The 16,823-nt window shown below is 43.2% G+C and overlaps 1 protein-coding gene across 1 annotated transcript in view; it reads left to right on the forward strand.

The window, feature by feature from the left end:
- SYN2 (synapsin II) overlaps positions 1 to 15,768 on the forward strand; it is a 165,838-nt gene extending 150,070 nt beyond the window's left edge. Inside the window, exons 11-13 of the mRNA XM_038148869.1 lie at positions 8,037 to 8,097; positions 11,827 to 12,088; positions 14,688 to 15,768. Coding sequence (XP_038004797.1) covers positions 8,037 to 8,097; positions 11,827 to 12,088; positions 14,688 to 14,823 — 459 coding nt within the window. The 3' untranslated portion in view covers positions 14,824 to 15,768. The remainder of the gene's footprint in view (positions 1 to 8,036; positions 8,098 to 11,826; positions 12,089 to 14,687) is intronic.
- Positions 15,769 to 16,823: the final 1,055 nt, after the last annotated feature.

A 16,823-nucleotide genomic window follows, 5' to 3' on the forward strand; every position in this document is an offset into this window, starting at 1 on the left:
ATTATTTTCCATCTATTTTTACTCTCTGATTGTTTATTTAAGCTGAACCTAACAGAAGTTCCTTTTTTTGGAGGCTTTTCCTTGGTCTCCCTTCCTTTCCCCAATGTGGTGGGTGTTTCCTCTCTACTTTTTTTTTGTTATTATTCCCTGTCTCCACTTGACTTTTCTGTTTGATTTCTCTGACCTTTAAATCATGCCCAGTTAAGCAGAGGGGGTTGGCTTTTCTCCATGTTTAACTTGCAGGAATTCTGCCCCTCTCCCCAGAAATCCCTGCCATGGTTTATTTTCAATAAGGACCGTGTGTGTCAAAATCTTTAAACAAGGAGAAGCACCAAGAGAAATTATGGAAGAATCCAAAGCCAGAGCAGCTCATTTTCAACTTTTCTTGATTTGTCCATAGGAAAAAAAATAAAAGTAAGCAGCCCTCACACACAGACACACTTCCAGCTCTGCATGGTGGGGATGGACTTGTGGAGCTGCCAGCAGAGCAAACTTGTGTTCAGCTGCTTCAAAATCCCCCTCCAGGGTCTTTAAGCTTCTAACAGAGACTTTTCAGAGCTCAGAGCAGCCCCCAAAGCTCCTGTGGGTGTTTGAGAGCAGCAGCACCACCATGAGGAGCAAGAAGAGGAGCTGTGGATGGGTGTTGGGTTTGGTTCTCATCAGAGCCCTGAAATTCACTTTTATCTGGTGACAGCTCAGGTGTTTCTCCCAGTGCCTCTTTTCTGTGCCCCATCCCACTCCACTGTGACCCTAGAAACACAAAATGGGGGTTCTCAGACTGGGCTTGAGGCTGCTCCAGCATCTTTTTTTCCAAACTCTCTGATTTCCAAGGATAAACTTCAGCTCTGAGTGGAGCCAGCACCGATGGATCTCTGCAAGGTGAACTTCTGCAGCCTTTAAGCTCCTCCTGTTCATGCAAGGATCTCTTGCCATCCCATATTTCAAAATAGTCATAAAAGTAACCTTCTTTGTGTTAAAACTGGAGGAGCAGACACAGCAGAGCATCACCCAAAAGCCCCGGGCTCAGGGGTCAAAACTTCCCTACGACTCCAGCCCTCAGCACAGGATTTTGGCACTGTCCAGCCCCACCTGACCCACTGTGCATGGGGAGGTTCCTCTGTCCTCCGGGAAAGCTGAGAGGAGATTCACCTTGCCAGTCACAGGATGTTCTCCTGGATCTCCTGGACCCTTTTCCCTGCTTTTCCATGTCTTGGAGCTCTTCCCCTGCTCCAAGCTCCCTTCACACCCGGTGTCAGCACACGGGGGAGCTCGCTGCTATCCCAAATTCCCTCCCTGGCTGTGGGGAGCAGTCTTCTCCTGGAAAGAGCTGCCTGAAAGCTGCTGTGCCACTGTGTGGTTTCAGTGTTCCCTGCTCCAAAAGCACAAGTGGAAATCGGATTTCTTTAAGAAGTAAAAGAGCTGAAGAAGAAATTCAAAAAGCGTCCTTGTCCTTTGCAATTATTGCCTGGCCGTGGACGGAAGCAGAAAGCTTCCATAGCTGATGGTACCTCAGAAATGCATTTTGCTCGAGAAGTTTCTCTAGAAACCTCATCAAACTGAGAGATGGGGTTATTTTTTGTGCAGCAGAATAACAGAAAATAGAGCTGGAAGGGACAGGGGGAATTGAGCTGTTCCAGTATCTCAGGGAAAACGCTGGAGCATCCATGGGAACAGCACGGAGCTCCTGCTGGGTGCTCACCTGCCCTGAGCCACCTGCTCTGCTGGAAGCATCCCTGCCCAGGTGGAGAAAAAATTATTATTTTGGGAAAAAAAAAAATCTTTGAAGTCCCTTCCAACCCAAAACATTCTATGACTTTACAATTTTTAAGACCTGTAAAAATATTCAAGAGGGAAGCTATTGTCTGGGAAGTAATTAGTTATCTAGTTATTAGCTATCTATCTATCTCTTTATTGTTTAAAAAAAAAAAAAAAGCCCTTTTCAGTGCATTTTTAAAATGCTATTCCAAGTAAAAATCTCACTGTTTAGCTTGTTTTCTTCTCTGAGCAGTCATTTCCGACCCATTCAGGGAAGACCCTGACAGGTTTTGCAGAGGTTCTTTGGAAAGTCGGTTGGATAAGAACAAAAGCTGCTCAAAGTTTTTGAATTCTTTATCACAACTTCAACATGAAGCAACCCCAGGCTGGCCCCACTTTTGCTGAGTGTGTTTTCCACACAGATTCCCTCAGTGCAGAAGGGCAAGGCTGGACAGTGGCACTCCAAAATTGAGTGAAAAGCAGGAGAGAACTCTCCTCTTGCTGCCCCCCTTGCACAGGCAACAGCAGGGTGGATTCTTTAAATCTCATCTCTCCATCGGAGCTGTTTCTCTCAGTCCACAGGGAATGTAAAAACCAGCAAACAGCAAAATCTTTATTGTGGGAAATGGATTTGTAGAGAGTTTTCAGGGCTTGACAGAAGGCTCACACAGTATGTATCTGTGTGTAAACTTTGAGATAAGAAATGCTGACTTAGAAATGCTGTAGAACAGGACAGATATTGTTGAAAGAGAAATAGAGTTAGAAAAAAGTTTTAAAGGGTGGTTTTGTAAATAAGACTAGATACTTTAGAGAAATAGAACTATGAAAGATGCATTGTAGTGAGACCTACAAGGAATAATTTTATATTATTAGCTTTAAAGTATCTACAGCATAGTGTAGCAAAAAGTTAATAAACCAAGAAACACTTACAGTGTTTTGTAATTAAGAAACAGGCAGCTTCTAATTATGATAGTGTGAATTATCACATCTTTATTGTATCACCCTTCTCATAAAACTGAAAATGGAATAAAAGTTTTTAAAACACCTCTCAGTTCCCCCATCTCTGGCTCAGAAGAAAGCATAACCCAGCATTTCTAGTCCTGCCCAGTGCCACGCAGTGGGGCAGACACATCACCTGGGCCAGAGTCACTGCACCAGGGGAAGGGCTGAGCCAGGGAAAGCCCCAGCCCCACTCAGTGCACGCTGAAGGGACAAAGCAGGAAGCAACAGGTCACTGAGAAGTTCTGTGTTTTTGGATGCTCCACTGCAGCATTTCACTGCTTTGCTAAATTACACAGCATGTGCAGCCTAGTTTTATTCAGTTTATACTCATTTTGTCTTGGTTTGCTTTGGCCTTTGGCTTGAAACTGCCTCCAGTTTCTGTTCATAAAACCCCTTTATTTTACTAAACTAAGCTGATATGTTCTTCCAAAGGCTGCACTGAGTTGTGAGGAGATTCTGGGGTTTTCACTGCACAAATTGTTCCCATTAGATTCCAGTTAGTGAGTGAGCTCTGCTTTTGTGACAGATTTATTTCTTATTATAGAAGAAATTATAATTGAAATTATATTTTATATTTTATAATAATAAACTGATATTAATAATTATATTATTATTTAAATTAGGATTTTTTTTTTTCACTCCACGGATCAATTTCATTTTTTCTTTAGGATATTTTGGCCCCACAGTCTTCCTGCCTGCATCATCTGCAGGTTTTAGTAGCACACACCTACTTTTTTTGTGCAAATTTAGTTAATTAATAATCTACTCGAGTTCTGCATCCCACTAATGCCCTTCCCAGTATTTTTTGTCCAATAAGTGCTTCTTTCCTCAGCAGCCACTTCCTTTCCCTCAGTGCAGTATTAGTGCTTTACCTTCTCCAGTGTCACTTGGCCATTCCCAGTTTTTAGAGACCTGGTATGGAATTCTGTGTTTCATGAGTCAGCTGCTTTTCATTTCTGAGATGAGGAATGTTTCATTTTTACCTGCATCTCATTTTTAGCTTTTACTCCACCTGCCATCTTGCCCTTCCTCCTGTGTTTATTATAATCTATAACACTTCAAACACTCATTTACTATTTACTCTCCACTTAAGCTCTCTCAATGACCTCTCTCCTCAGCAATCACATTTTTTCTTAGTTCTCCTGTTACTTAAGTGTTTTACTATTTATTCCTGTTCCTTCATGAACTCTAACTCAGCTCATATTTTGGCAACTCTCAATTGATCCCTCTCCTTCTTGACCTGAAAAACATGGCTTTCCCCTCAAATATTGAAATACCTATGAAAAGCTCCTGTCCTTGCATTACAAAGAAAACCAAACGAGACCCAAAAACAACTCTACGTGCTCCAACTACAGTTCACAAAGTCTTCAACCTCAGCCAAATCAAAATCAATTTTTGCTGGGACTCTGTTTAGCATCTCTTTTGCCCAAGGGCTATTTCCCTGCCAAGTTGCTGCTTTTGCTCCCACCCATTTCAACATTCTTCAGACTGTTCAAAATTCAAGTGTCTGTGAATCCAATCTGCATTTATATAAAGGTAGAAAAAGAAGCAATGTCCTGATCAAATCCTAATGCAACTGTTTTGAAGAATAAACAGCTTTTTCTGCCACTTCTACCCCTAAAACTCGAAGGAGACAGTTTCAGGTAAGTGTGGAAAGGAAGGAAGTGCCACAGGGACATCTAGAGACATTTACATTCTAGATAAGTGGTGAGATTTGTGCTCTGGCTGTAATTAGCCAATATTCCTAAAGGTCATTATGCAGCCAAATCCTCACTTGGTCTACCCAGAGCTGAGAAATCCCTGCAGTGGATTTGCAGCATTCATGTGGCTTGGAGGCTTCCTCAAGCAAAGCTGTATTTTGGGGGGCATTTATATAAACAGCAAACCCCTGCGAGCAGAAGAGCCCCTTTAGGCAGCCCTCCAGAATGTTCCTGTCAGCACCAGCAAACCCTTCTCCTTGGGAATTTGGGTGGGATGTGAAAATTTTGTTCCACAAAATGAAAACCAAAGGGGCTCCTTCTGCCATCAGCCACCACACCTCACTCAGGTAATCCTAAACCATCCCAACGACACTCCTGTGCTACTGATTCTGCCTTAAACCATCCAAAAGACACTCCTGTACCACTGATTCTGCCCCAAACCATCCCAAACACACTCCTGTGCTACTGACTCTGCCCCAAACCATCCCAAACACACTCCTGTGCTACTGATTCTGCCCCAAACCATCCCAAACACACTCCTGTATCACTGATTCTGCCCCAAACCATCCCAGGCACACTCCTGTACCACTGATTCTGCTCTTTAGCCCTGAACATCCAAATGAGGAGCCATGCAGGGCCATTTTCCATGATAAAATCCTGCATTTAACCCTTGATCCCGGCAGTGTTTGAACCCAGCATGGCTGCAGATCAGGGCTGCAGCAGAGGAAAACACGTTTGTGCTACAAGAAGGTGGTAGGGGAGTGAATGTGCAGGCTGGGCAGCAAAGGAAAGCAGAAAATCAGCAAGAGGGGTGAATCCATGTGCAGGACAGGTCTGCTCCAGCACCTCTGCTCAGAGAGGAGCTCCCACAGCTGCTCTGGCATCACCTTGCAGAGGTGAGAAGAACAGTGCAGCTCATCTGCCAGCAACTGGTGTTGGAGAAGAAGCCTGGCTTTTATTAAAGGTCTTGGCTCAGGGCAGCAAACAAGGCTGGTTCAAAGCCTGCCTTTAACATCAAGTATCAAGGTTTCTGACTGTCTGAAAGAAAGGCTCTTGAAAAGGGCTGGATTACTACAGACCATTGAAAAACCATGAGTAAGATTTCTCAATTAGGAATGTAATGCTAATTAGACTTTTTGGGTCAGCCTGGGTGGGTTGGCTAATTAGCCAAAGTAATATACCCATGTGATTGGCCTGGAGTGTGGGTGAGGTTCCTGGAAGCACCAGGTGATATCTGGTGAAAAAAAAAAAAAGTAAAAAAAAAAAGGATGTGTGGGTGGTAAAATCAGGACAGCTGCAGTCAGTGACTGGGGAGGGGGAAATACACCTTCAACAGAGAATGCACTGGAGAGGGAGAGCTGAGGGGAGGACTAGGGAGCTCCTACAATGTTTATCGAAAGCTTTGTTTGGGATAAAATCATTTCTTTGGGAGATGAGAGATATGCAGATTGCGTAAGGGCTGCTGGTGCCGTGTCAAGTCAGTGCAGTTGTGTGATGGAGCCTGAGACATTGCAGAACCAATGGCAGATTTGCTCCAGCCTCGGGGCAGGGGCACACCGAGGCCCTGCAGTGCTGGTCCAACATTACAGTGCGTGTGAATTTCAAGTGCCAGCCTGTGTTTCTAAATCAAACAGCAGTTTTACCCACACAGCCTTTTGTTTTAGTGGGAAAAGGATAACACTCATATCCTCCCTGGCCACCCTGTGCCACTGCAGAGAGCCCCAGGCTGGGCTGTGGCCCTTGGGAAGGGTAGGGAGCCCATCGGGAGCCCAATCGTGACAATCACAATTATTAAACCTGCTGTGTGCTTTCTAACAAAGTGACGTGGCCTGTTTGGGACTCCAGAAAGAAACCCTCGGAGTTCTCGGAGCTCAGTCCTGGTGGCTTCCCTCACCGAGCTCTGTGCACATCCCAGTGCCCTGGCAGCAGAGCGAGGGGCGCCAGGAGCATGCCAGCCCTGGGACAGGGCAGGAGCTGCTCCTCCAGGGCTGCTTCCAGCTTCCCACCCTGGGCTGGCTGCCCTGCTCTCCAGGGAGCTCCCGATGCCAGTGCAGGTGCTGCAGGGAGCGCGTTAGCAGAGCGGTACCGCCAACACGCCGGGCGCTGAACGCACCCAGGGCAGCTCCTGCACCAGGCTCTGAACATCACAGCAAGGAGGGAGACAAAAAGAGAGGACTGCAACCACACTAAAGCACTCTGACATTTTTATCTTTCCTTACAAAAGTTTCTTAATTCCTACATATCCTCACCCCTTCAGTGATGCTCACCAGGCACTGTGTAACTGGGTCAGGTAAATCAAGGAGTACAGTTTGAGAGGATCATTTTTACTCCTCATTTGGGCTCCTGCAGGTTGCTAATGCTGAATACTGAGAGTTTTGGAGCTGCCCCGTGTCCTTTTATTCGTACAGCTAAAGCAGACACAGCAACTTGCAGCAGCTGCATGCACTGGAGAGCTGTTGTGCCATTTAGAATTCAACAGCAGCATTGCTGGGCAGGAATTCAGAGCACTAGGAGCAAGATTTATTCTGTAAATAAAGTACTAGGAGCGTGATCAAATACAAATCTATCAGAAAAAAACCCAGTAAGCTCTGCAAGAAACACGTTTAATTGATTTTGCATTTGCTCTTTAATAAATTCTGCATTTTTTTCCTCTTGACAGATGGCAATTTGATTTCTGGATCTTTAAAAAATAATCCTAAGCTATTATCTACAATGATTTAATGTCTTTCACATTTCAAAATGTTAGAGATGGGCCTAAGACAAAGTTTGGATTCAAATACTCCTGTTCCCAGAGGGTGTTCAGCTCCAAGGTTTTGGTTCAGGCCCATCTTTTCCTTTCACAAGTATCCATGTGAAAAGGATGCTGCCAAATAAACCTCCTGTTTTGAAAAGTGAAGTATCACATGTGTTTCTAATAACATGTCAGATGGAGAAGCATGAAGTCATTTCAATTATTTTTATTATTTGTCTGTGGTTTTTGCTTTCTTCTTTCATTTTGCTTAGCAAAACAGTGAAGCTGGAGCAGCCCACCTCCCTCCCCACTTACAGCCAGCAAATCAAAGTGAAACTATCACTGACAAAACTCCTGCTGTGCAAATGCTTCTGGATGCAAGTGAACATAATTAAAAATCTATTATTTCTCAAATTACACAAAGGTATCTGTTGAAATCCATTTCCTATTCAGTCTCTCCTAAAAAAAATTTAAAAAAAAAAAGAGAGAGAGAGAGAGCAAGATGCATTGAAATACAAAAAAATGGTTCCTGGTGCTGGGAACTGAGGATAAAGTCCTTCCCCAGATGGAGGTAAGGTTGGGAAGGCACTCCCTGCATCCTGATCACATGCTGCAAAGGGAAAACAGTTTTTATAAGAGCTCAGCCTTGGACCAGTCCAGGATTCATATATCATGTCAGGCAGCAACTAAACTAGAAAATGGTATCTGGAATAAATTTAAAGTATATGTTCAGCCCCACCAATAAAGAGTTTTCTAATGAAAATAAAGACAAATTAGTGGAAAATTGGAGCCGAGCTACTCTAATTTCATTTTTTTTTCTCTCTTCTGTTTTCAAATGTATTTTCCAGAGTGGATCACTAAAGGAGCCAGAGCCAAACAAAATCCCACCTCAGCGACCACCACCTCAAGGTTGTTTACAGTACATTCTCGACTGTAATGGCGTTGCAGTAGGACCAAAACAAGTCCAGGCTACTTAGATAACTGAGACCAAAAGCAAGGGTTAAAGCAAAAATGAAACGTGAAAAACAAAACAAAAACAAATTGAAATCAGAGAAACAAACAATCTGAATGCAAGCATCCCAGTTTTGTTCAGTTTGCCATTGTTTCAGTGCTGACCTGGACTGTGTTTTTTCTATGCAGTGTCAACTCTCCCGTCTGGTTGTTTCCTTGTTCCTGTCTGTGCGTGTAATGCTTTCCAACCTTCCTCTGTAAACTTGTGATTGCAGGGCTGCTGTCAACAGTGTACAAAGAATGTGCCTCTCTAGAGCCCAGTGCCATGTACACCCTGGATGGTTAGACAGTATTTTTGGAGTATTTGATATTGTTCAGTACAATCCCCCCGAGGTGCAAGCCCCCGTCCCTTTGCTTACTCTGTGAGTGTGTGCACACTGTACTCATAGCCTTTATTTTTCTGTGCGTGTGCATGACCAATAGGTAGGTGATCCAGATATATTTTTAAAGTCTAGATTAGGATTTGCTAGTGAGGCTTTTTATTTATGATTTTATAAAGTTTATTAACCTTTGAGTTTTACTTATACGCGAGTGGAAGTCTGCTATTTTGGTGACTCCATAAAATACAGTTCTTCCCAAGGAATATTTAAAATATCTTCTATTTTACATACTGGTATTCATATTTTTAGTAATTCTGCATTAAATTATTAGCTACAAAGCTATGTAAATGGGCCACCTATGTGCAATATCTCAGTGAAAGTGTGAGTATTTAATGTATCCTGTTTCAATTAAGTAGTACCTTTTGTTGTCACTCTGAATTAGTAATCTATGGAGATTTTTGATGAAAACTAATGCAAATACTTTCAAAAAATCTTATACTTACCTAAGATTTAAATCCCAGGTTATTTGGTGAGAAGTACCACAAGGACTGTTAAACTTCCTGTAAGAGCTTATTTCATTGCAAATACTGAGAAATGAGGGGATGGCAGACCAAGGTACCTTTAAGCAGCTGAGGATCCTGGGTTAGGAAATGCAAGGCAAAAAATGTCAGTGGTTTTCTTTACCAACTCAGGTCTCCTATTTTACACCTACAAGTTTCCAGAGAGCTGTAAAGAAAATCCAGTCCCGACGTTATCCACACAAATAGGGTTTCTAAGAACTGCTTGACACCAAACATGCAAAAGGACTTGAGGTGCCTGACAACTGCTAGATTTTCTGTAGGTAAATTCTGTGTGATTTTTACATAAGCAATGCTACGAGAGCTCCACAGGCAGGCAGTTAATCTGTTGTGAGAAATCTAGCCTAGAATCACAAGCTGCACGCTGCTGGCATACCAGAAAGCTGAGTTGCAAGCGAGCCACAAAACTATAATTTTCATCTTGAATATGTACAAAGATGAGTAGTGGCCATTAGTTTAGTGCAAACAATTATGTTTAAAGGGAAAACAGCCTGATGTTCTACGTCTGTTTTCCCTACAAACACTGGAAAAAGTTATCAGTGAGTCTCATCACTCTTAGTGTTTCTTTTATTTGTACGAGCTGGCTGGTGAGATGAGAATTAAGGTATGCATTATTAGCTATTTAAATGTTTGTGGTAAGTGCTACTGTTTACTACCTATCAGTAAATTACATGAATATTTTGCTTTAGCGATCAGCATTTGTCTGGGTCAGTGATCGTTCCAACGATGGCATTGGCTATTTTGTTCCATGTCAAGGAAATTCCACCTAGAAATCAGGTTCACAAATCCTTTCCTCCAGACACCCTAAAAGAGAACAAACCATACTGCCCTGGGGTGGAGAACTGAATCTGATGACCGATTTTCCTTGCGAGCAGTTGGTATTTTTTGCATGGAGTAGTGCCAGTATTCACAAGTGCTTTTCACACGACATTTGTGCGTTGTGTGTGTGTGTGTGTGTGCGTGTGCGTGTGTGTGTGGAAGACCTGGGTGTCTCAGACAGGATTCCAGCCTGTTCCCTGGGAAGGATTCGCAGGGGCACACACAATTCCTACATCCCACAGCCAAGAAACAAGCCAAGATGTCTCTCTGCATGTCAGCATGCTTAGGTGCAATATTGTGGGTAACAGGGAACAGATGTTTTACAGTGTAGGCTTAATGTTCAGTTCTGTTGAGTTATTTTTGGTAAAAGTTTCTTTCATGATTGTTGCCTTTTGTACAACCCAGCTGCAAGAAAGTGAGCAAACGCTGGAAATGTGACAGCAGTATATCTTTTATGTGAAATCTCTTGTACAGCTTAATGTGCAATAAAAGAAAGTTATATCTGTCTTCAGTGTAAAGTTTCTGGCATTCAAGCCTGTACGTACAAGTGGGGGAAAGAAACCTTTCTGGTTTTCAATATTGAGTGAAAGGAGACTAATAAGAAAAGGCTCCTTATTAAGATGTTGCAAGACCATGTTATCACCTTCAAATATTTCCTACAAAAGTGGTTCAAATTAATAAACAATGAAGGCACATTCCTTAACATTCAGTACGTGCTATTTATCTTTCTACACCACAACACACTGCTACAATTGTGTTAAAACTCACTGAGGCATCAGCACGTGCTGTCCTCACACACACGCACTGGAATTCATGTAGTAAGGGGAAAGTTAACTATAAAAGCAATTTTAAAACTACAAAAAATAATGTATTGCAGCAGTACATCTAGATATGATGGATTGCTTTTAGAGATTTGAGCAGATTAACTGTTTTATTTGCACTAAATATCTGTGCAAGACTAAAAATTCTCAGAAGATCTAGCTCAGTTGTGTCTTGTGGTATTTACAACAGCTCTTATCCTGAGCGAAGCATTGTACAAACAAATACTCAGAATGTCATCCCATCCTTTCTCCTCTAGAGTCAGATGTCCTCCGTGCATTTTCATATGCAAGGGTTAAAATTCAGTTACAACAACCAGCAGCCCAGAAAACCCCAGTCAGACCTGGGAGCTGAGATAAAAGCAGCAAGTCCTGATGTCTGACACAGCGTTATTTCAGCCAGAAAGCAGAAAAAAACCCCTGGATGATACTGTAGCATCTTTCAGCTGTGGGTTGCACAGCCTGAGTCTCTCCTGCACGTTGTGGTTTCCCACTTCACGCAGTAGTTTGCCAGTGAAGTGCCTTCCTGGTAAAGAATTTGCAGCGACTTTCTTGTGTTTCTTGTAATGTTCTTGACATCTCTCACTAAGGGGTTAAGTAAGTTATGAAAATACTTTCAACCAGCCAGAAAATGGGATTGTTTTACTGCTGTAAGAGTGAATCTAAGAGGAATATTACAGAAATTATTTTAAGACTTTGGAGGAAGAAAATATCTGCAATAACTACACAGAAAATAGTGAATGTCTTGCTGAATTAGATATTGCTACTGTGTTCAGTTACCTCACAGCCTCTTCTTGACTTGGGCCAAAACAGTTCTGGGTGTAACTCCGTTGATTTGGTTTGAAGTCAGTACCTGGGATAAATTGGGTGCTATTTAGCAGTTTTAAGGCTGATTCATGGGGGGCTCCAAGCAAGTTCCTCATGAGTGTGAACAGTGCTATTGCCTCCATGCGAGCACGTGCCAGTTGACTTTTGCCTCGAAAGTAGAGTTAATCACATTGGAGAGGATGATTTTAAAGTGTTGGATATGAAGTCTAAATAAGGCCTCTTTGCAACTATAACATTATGAAGTTTTTCTTGTACTGAACCTAGGGGGCCCAGTGCAACCCCAAGGAATGCAATCCCAAAGCCAGGAGCCATTGCAGCCCCAGCGCGTGTTCCCCGCGGGGCAGGCAGCAAAGCCCGCAGCCTCGCAGCCCCAGCGCCCGCCCGGACCCACCACCCAGCAGCCTCGGCCCCAGGCCCAAGGTCCTCCCAGCTCCAGGTTATCAAAGGAAGCAGAGCCACAGCCACAGCCCCAGCCAGAGCCACAGCCTGCGCCACAGCAGAAGCCTCAGTCGCATCCGCAGCTTAAGTAAGAGTCGCTTTATCCGTTCTTCTTCTCACGGCACAGGTTTTGTCTAACTGGGATTGGGGGTTGCTCTGACAGCCAGGGGGAAAATGAACTTGCTGTTCCAAGTTTAAAACGAGGTTAAATAGCTCAAAAAAACCTAATGTCTGGTAATGGAGTAAGGTAAGCTAGCATTAGTTCTAGTCCCAAGTTTAAAACGAGGTTAAACAGTTCAAAAAGCTTAGACCCTGGTAACAGAGTAAAGTAAGCTGCTAGCATTAGTTCTAGTCCCAAGTTTAAAATGAGGTTAAATAGCTCAAAAAGCCTAATCTCTGGTAATGGAGTAAAGTAAGTTGCTAGCATTAGTTCTATCCTGAGCACCGTGCAAAATTTCATCTGCCCGTTGTGCAATTTCTGCCCCAGCCAGGTCTGAAAACCCATCATCTTTCTAGTCTTTGTTTCCTCCTTTTGGTGCCACTGACTCACGGGCTGGGTGTGCTGTCAGTCTGCCCTCCAAGAGGAAGTCCTATCTGGTTCAACTTTTAACCTTGCAGTCACTGAGACAACAGATCCTGTTTCCAAAGGCACAGTCCAGGCTGGGTAATGTTGGACAGTGGCTGCCAAATTGGTTCTCTCTGCTGCCCTTGGTTGTGCAGTGGCACTGCCTGAGTGAGTGCTCAAGCCCTGCCCAGAGAAGGCTGCACAAAACTGGAAAAAAAAAAAAAAAAAAAAAAAAAAAGTGGTTGTCCCAATTCTGGAAGGTTCCTTACTGATTTACCTACACCCAGTAAGGAAGGAATATGGAAAAATCCCCCCTCAGAGCTCAAACCCAGCCAACAGAAACCTCAGGGAAGCACCAGCAGAGCTTTGCAGTTTTGCAGCACAGCAGCCCTGACACAACCATTGCCAGGAGAATCTCAGACACATCTCCTCAGTCTGGGGTGTACAAAGACCTGCACGGAGTCTTTGTTTCCTCCCAGGAACACAGATCCCCTTGTTCCACCCACTCCTGAGCTAACACCAGTGGGAAACACCCCTGGGTCCTCCCTGAGCCCAGCTCAGTGCCAAAGACATGCTGGAGGACAATATTGTGCGAAGAGGACAGTGTTTCCCTTGCCTCCCTGGGACAATGTATTTCTTTATTCTGTTTTATGATCATAAATCTCAAATTGATTCCTCCATCATCTCAGATGATAGAGAATAGAGAGGTGGATTTTTTTTTAAGCAAGATGGAAATCAGTTTATAGTTTGAAACTTAACTTCTGACGTTGGAGAAAAGCAGCTAAGAACAGTTACAGGAGGGGTCTGCCACATGCTGCTTCCAGCTTTCTCCTTTAAGCTTTTTGTTCACATCCAGCTTCCTTTTTCTCTTCTCCAAATGGAAGATTCCCTCTTTAAAATAAAATAACAAAGGAGAAATGAAAGTTTTTAAGATGCAAGCCATAATAAGCAAAGCTTTCTAACTTTCAGAAGCAGTTTTAGGTCCATACCAAGGCTCAGATCTCCTGCCTGTAGGATTAACTCTATTTGCATGTGTATGCTTTGTATTCACCCACATGCTGTTGCCTAACCTGTATGTACACGTTATTAATCTGTGAATAAATATTTAATTAGGCTACTTATTGTGTTACTAATCAAGTCAAGTGCTGCTTCCCACCCTCCCTCTTTCAGTGAGTACAAACAAACATTTATCAGTCTATTCTCATTAGCACAACTATAATTTATGAAAAACCTAAAACGCCTGCAGCACTGTTTGCTGTACATTATTAGTTTAGAAGAAGAGAAGCTGCAAACCATGAGGAGTCTGAGACAATATGAATAAGGAAAGTGCTTCAGTTTTACTGGAGCCAAAACTGAAATCCATTGTACGGAGCTAGAAATGAAATCAGGGAGCTCGTTTTACCCATGGATGTCTCTGTAAAAAGCTGATAACTCAATAATGTCTTCTATTTCAATTCAAGCCTATTTTTTAGATGTTATTTTATCAGCCAAGTCATGAATTCAAGTTTTAGACTATAGCTATTTTCCTCCTTGTTTTCCTTGTAATGTTTTTCATGCTTATGGGAACTTACACCAGAGTTAAATGCTAACATTAAGAATGGAGTAGCATTGCCAGGCACTGCCTATAGAAAAGAAAAATATATTTGCTTTGTGGAGTTTTTTCAAAGATATAAAATGCCTTTAAGCCTCTATTAAGACTCTAATGTTCAATATATCTAGACAGAGGGAGAGCCCATTACAGTTTAGGATTCAAACACTCGTGAAATACCTGATTTTTCTCTGTGCAGCCTCACCAAAACACAACTATTTCTCAATCCTGTTGGGTTGTGATTTGGATTTAGTAGCCAGGCCCGCATTTTCCTCAAGGCTCTAATTTGCACCATCCAATTCAGATCTGTAGAAAGGAAAGAAAACACCAGTGTGTTCCTTGAAAGAAATGTTATCCTCGAGCCTTACTCTCAAAGTCAGAGGTGCAGAATTGTGTGGGACATAACAAAAATGGGTGAAAGCCCATTTTTGTCCAGCCTCAGGGACAATTTCCCCTCTTGTGATCCCAGTGCTGGGGGGGTGGAGGCTGGGGGACAGCGTGACCATGCAGAAATGTTGCGTTTGTGTCTTGCAGCAAGTCGCAGTCCTTGACCAACGCCTTCAGCTTCACAGAGTCCTCCTTCTTCAGGTCGTCCGTGAACGAGGACGAGGCCAAAGCTGAGACCATCCGGAACCTGAGGAAATCCTTTGCCAGTCTGTTCTCTGATTAGCCAGCTTCGTGTAGAGTCTGACACCGCCCTGAATGTCCCATAGGTTTTGTTCTCCCTGTGCCAGCACCCTTCTCTACTGTGCTCACTGTTGTACCAAGCAATATGTTCAACCTACAGAAACACAAATAAATAGCAGGAGGACTTTGGTGGGGGAGATGCCACGCAGGAACACGTGGAAACCTCTGGAAAGAAGGAAGGGTTCCATTGCTCCCACAGAATGTCTGATTCCAAGGTCCTTATCCATTGTAATTTTGTGGCCTTACTGTGACTGAAGTATATAATCCTATTTGAGACTCCTTTGTAGAATTGTGTTAATAAAGCATTGGGGAATGGGATTCTCCTGGCTTTGCCCATTCCCAATGCATTGCAATGCATGTGTATTTCGTGTGTAAATGTTTTGTACTGCAGAAGTATAGTCTTGACTTGTTCTTGCCTCCCAGAGTCAGGAGGCCATTCACACTGACATTCTTGTCGAGCCACATAAATAATGTGAGAAATTGAAGCAGTTTCTTCCTCCTTATCCAATCCCTCCATCAGCTGGTTGTGGACTTCTGATGTATTGCTGGGAGTTATCAGTACACTAAATGTCATAAATAGAGTGTATATGTACTACTGTATCTCCATATGTCTATTTAAAGAATTTATTTCCAGACTGTAACCATAACTGGGTTTAGTTGCAAAGAATATGCATGATGTTACCCTTATTTTTGTGAACACCTTCTAATAAATGTAAAGTCCCATGCCTGATTTAAAAAAATGTCTTCTACAAAGCTTGTTTAGGCATCAATATATATTGTCTATTTTGACTGATATCAAGAGGGTAGCTTTATGATTATAAAATATTTGGACACAAAATACAGCTGTAAGAAAATAAACTATCACAATGAATTCCTTTGTTGAATCAGCATTATAAAAAAAAACCAAACTATAAATTGTAGGAATCACATTTACATTTTCTACTGAGCTGTGTGGTTTAAAGATTTTTTCTGACTTGTGCAAACAGAATTGATCCCAGACTTTGAGGCAGTAGCAGCAGATTTTAACAAAAGTTATCTGAGTCAAACTGAAGAAGCCTGTTAGTAATCTCTAGACTACCCATTTCCAGCTGATTTTCATGTCATTCTGAATCTCTTATCATGAACTACATGCAATCCTTGCCAGGAAACAATGCTAACAGAGGAAAGAAGAAAAAAATAACTGAATAATATTGTACATGGCCGAGGCAGACAAAGAGCAACACCGTGGTCACTTAAAAACCCACTTGGATTTGTAGTGGGTTTGTAGGGACACCTCTGTTTGCCTCAGAAATGTCAGCTCCTGGAGATGTGGAGCTCATGGAGCCTGGGTAAATCACAAGCACCTTGTGATGACACGAACCCTTTCAGCAGCGCGGGTTCCTCTGGGTGCAGGGCCCGGGAGGTTGGCAGTGAGCGCGGAAAGTTTAGCGTGCAGAGGAGTCAGGGCTGAGCTCCCACGGCAGCACCTGGTGGCTCTGCTGGCAGCAGGCTGAGCAGGGAGCTCAGCACACCTTCTCCTGGAAAATGGGCAGCTCCAGCTCCCCCAGGAAGCACAACTGGCCCTTGTGGGACTGACCACAACAACTGGGACCAGGGCTGAGCAACCCTGCCTAGAACAAGGCCTTGGGTTAGGACCAAGATGAATTTCTGGGTGAGTTTGCACTGCAGTGATAGAAACGTTGACTCACAGCCCTCCGTGAGATGGAATCTCAGCCCCTCATCTCTGGAGCAGCCCCTGGAGAAGCTCTCTGACTGACAATTCTCTTGTCTTGCAGGAGGAAGGCACTGTGGACAGAAGCCTGTAGCTTAGCTGATGAATTCCGTGGCCAAACAGAACTCTTTTTATTAGTCATTAGTTCATAAAAATCAGCCAGGCTTTGATTTTTTTTAAGCTTTGTCCCCTTCCTGCCCCCCACTGGATTGAAGCACCCTCCATGAGGCTGCAACAACAACCTTGAGCACTTGGAGAGCCTTTCATGTCTG

This window comes from Motacilla alba, chromosome 12, assembly GCF_015832195.1.
Source record: "Motacilla alba alba isolate MOTALB_02 chromosome 12, Motacilla_alba_V1.0_pri, whole genome shotgun sequence".
In the NCBI taxonomy this organism is placed as follows: Eukaryota; Metazoa; Chordata; class Aves; order Passeriformes; family Motacillidae; genus Motacilla; species Motacilla alba.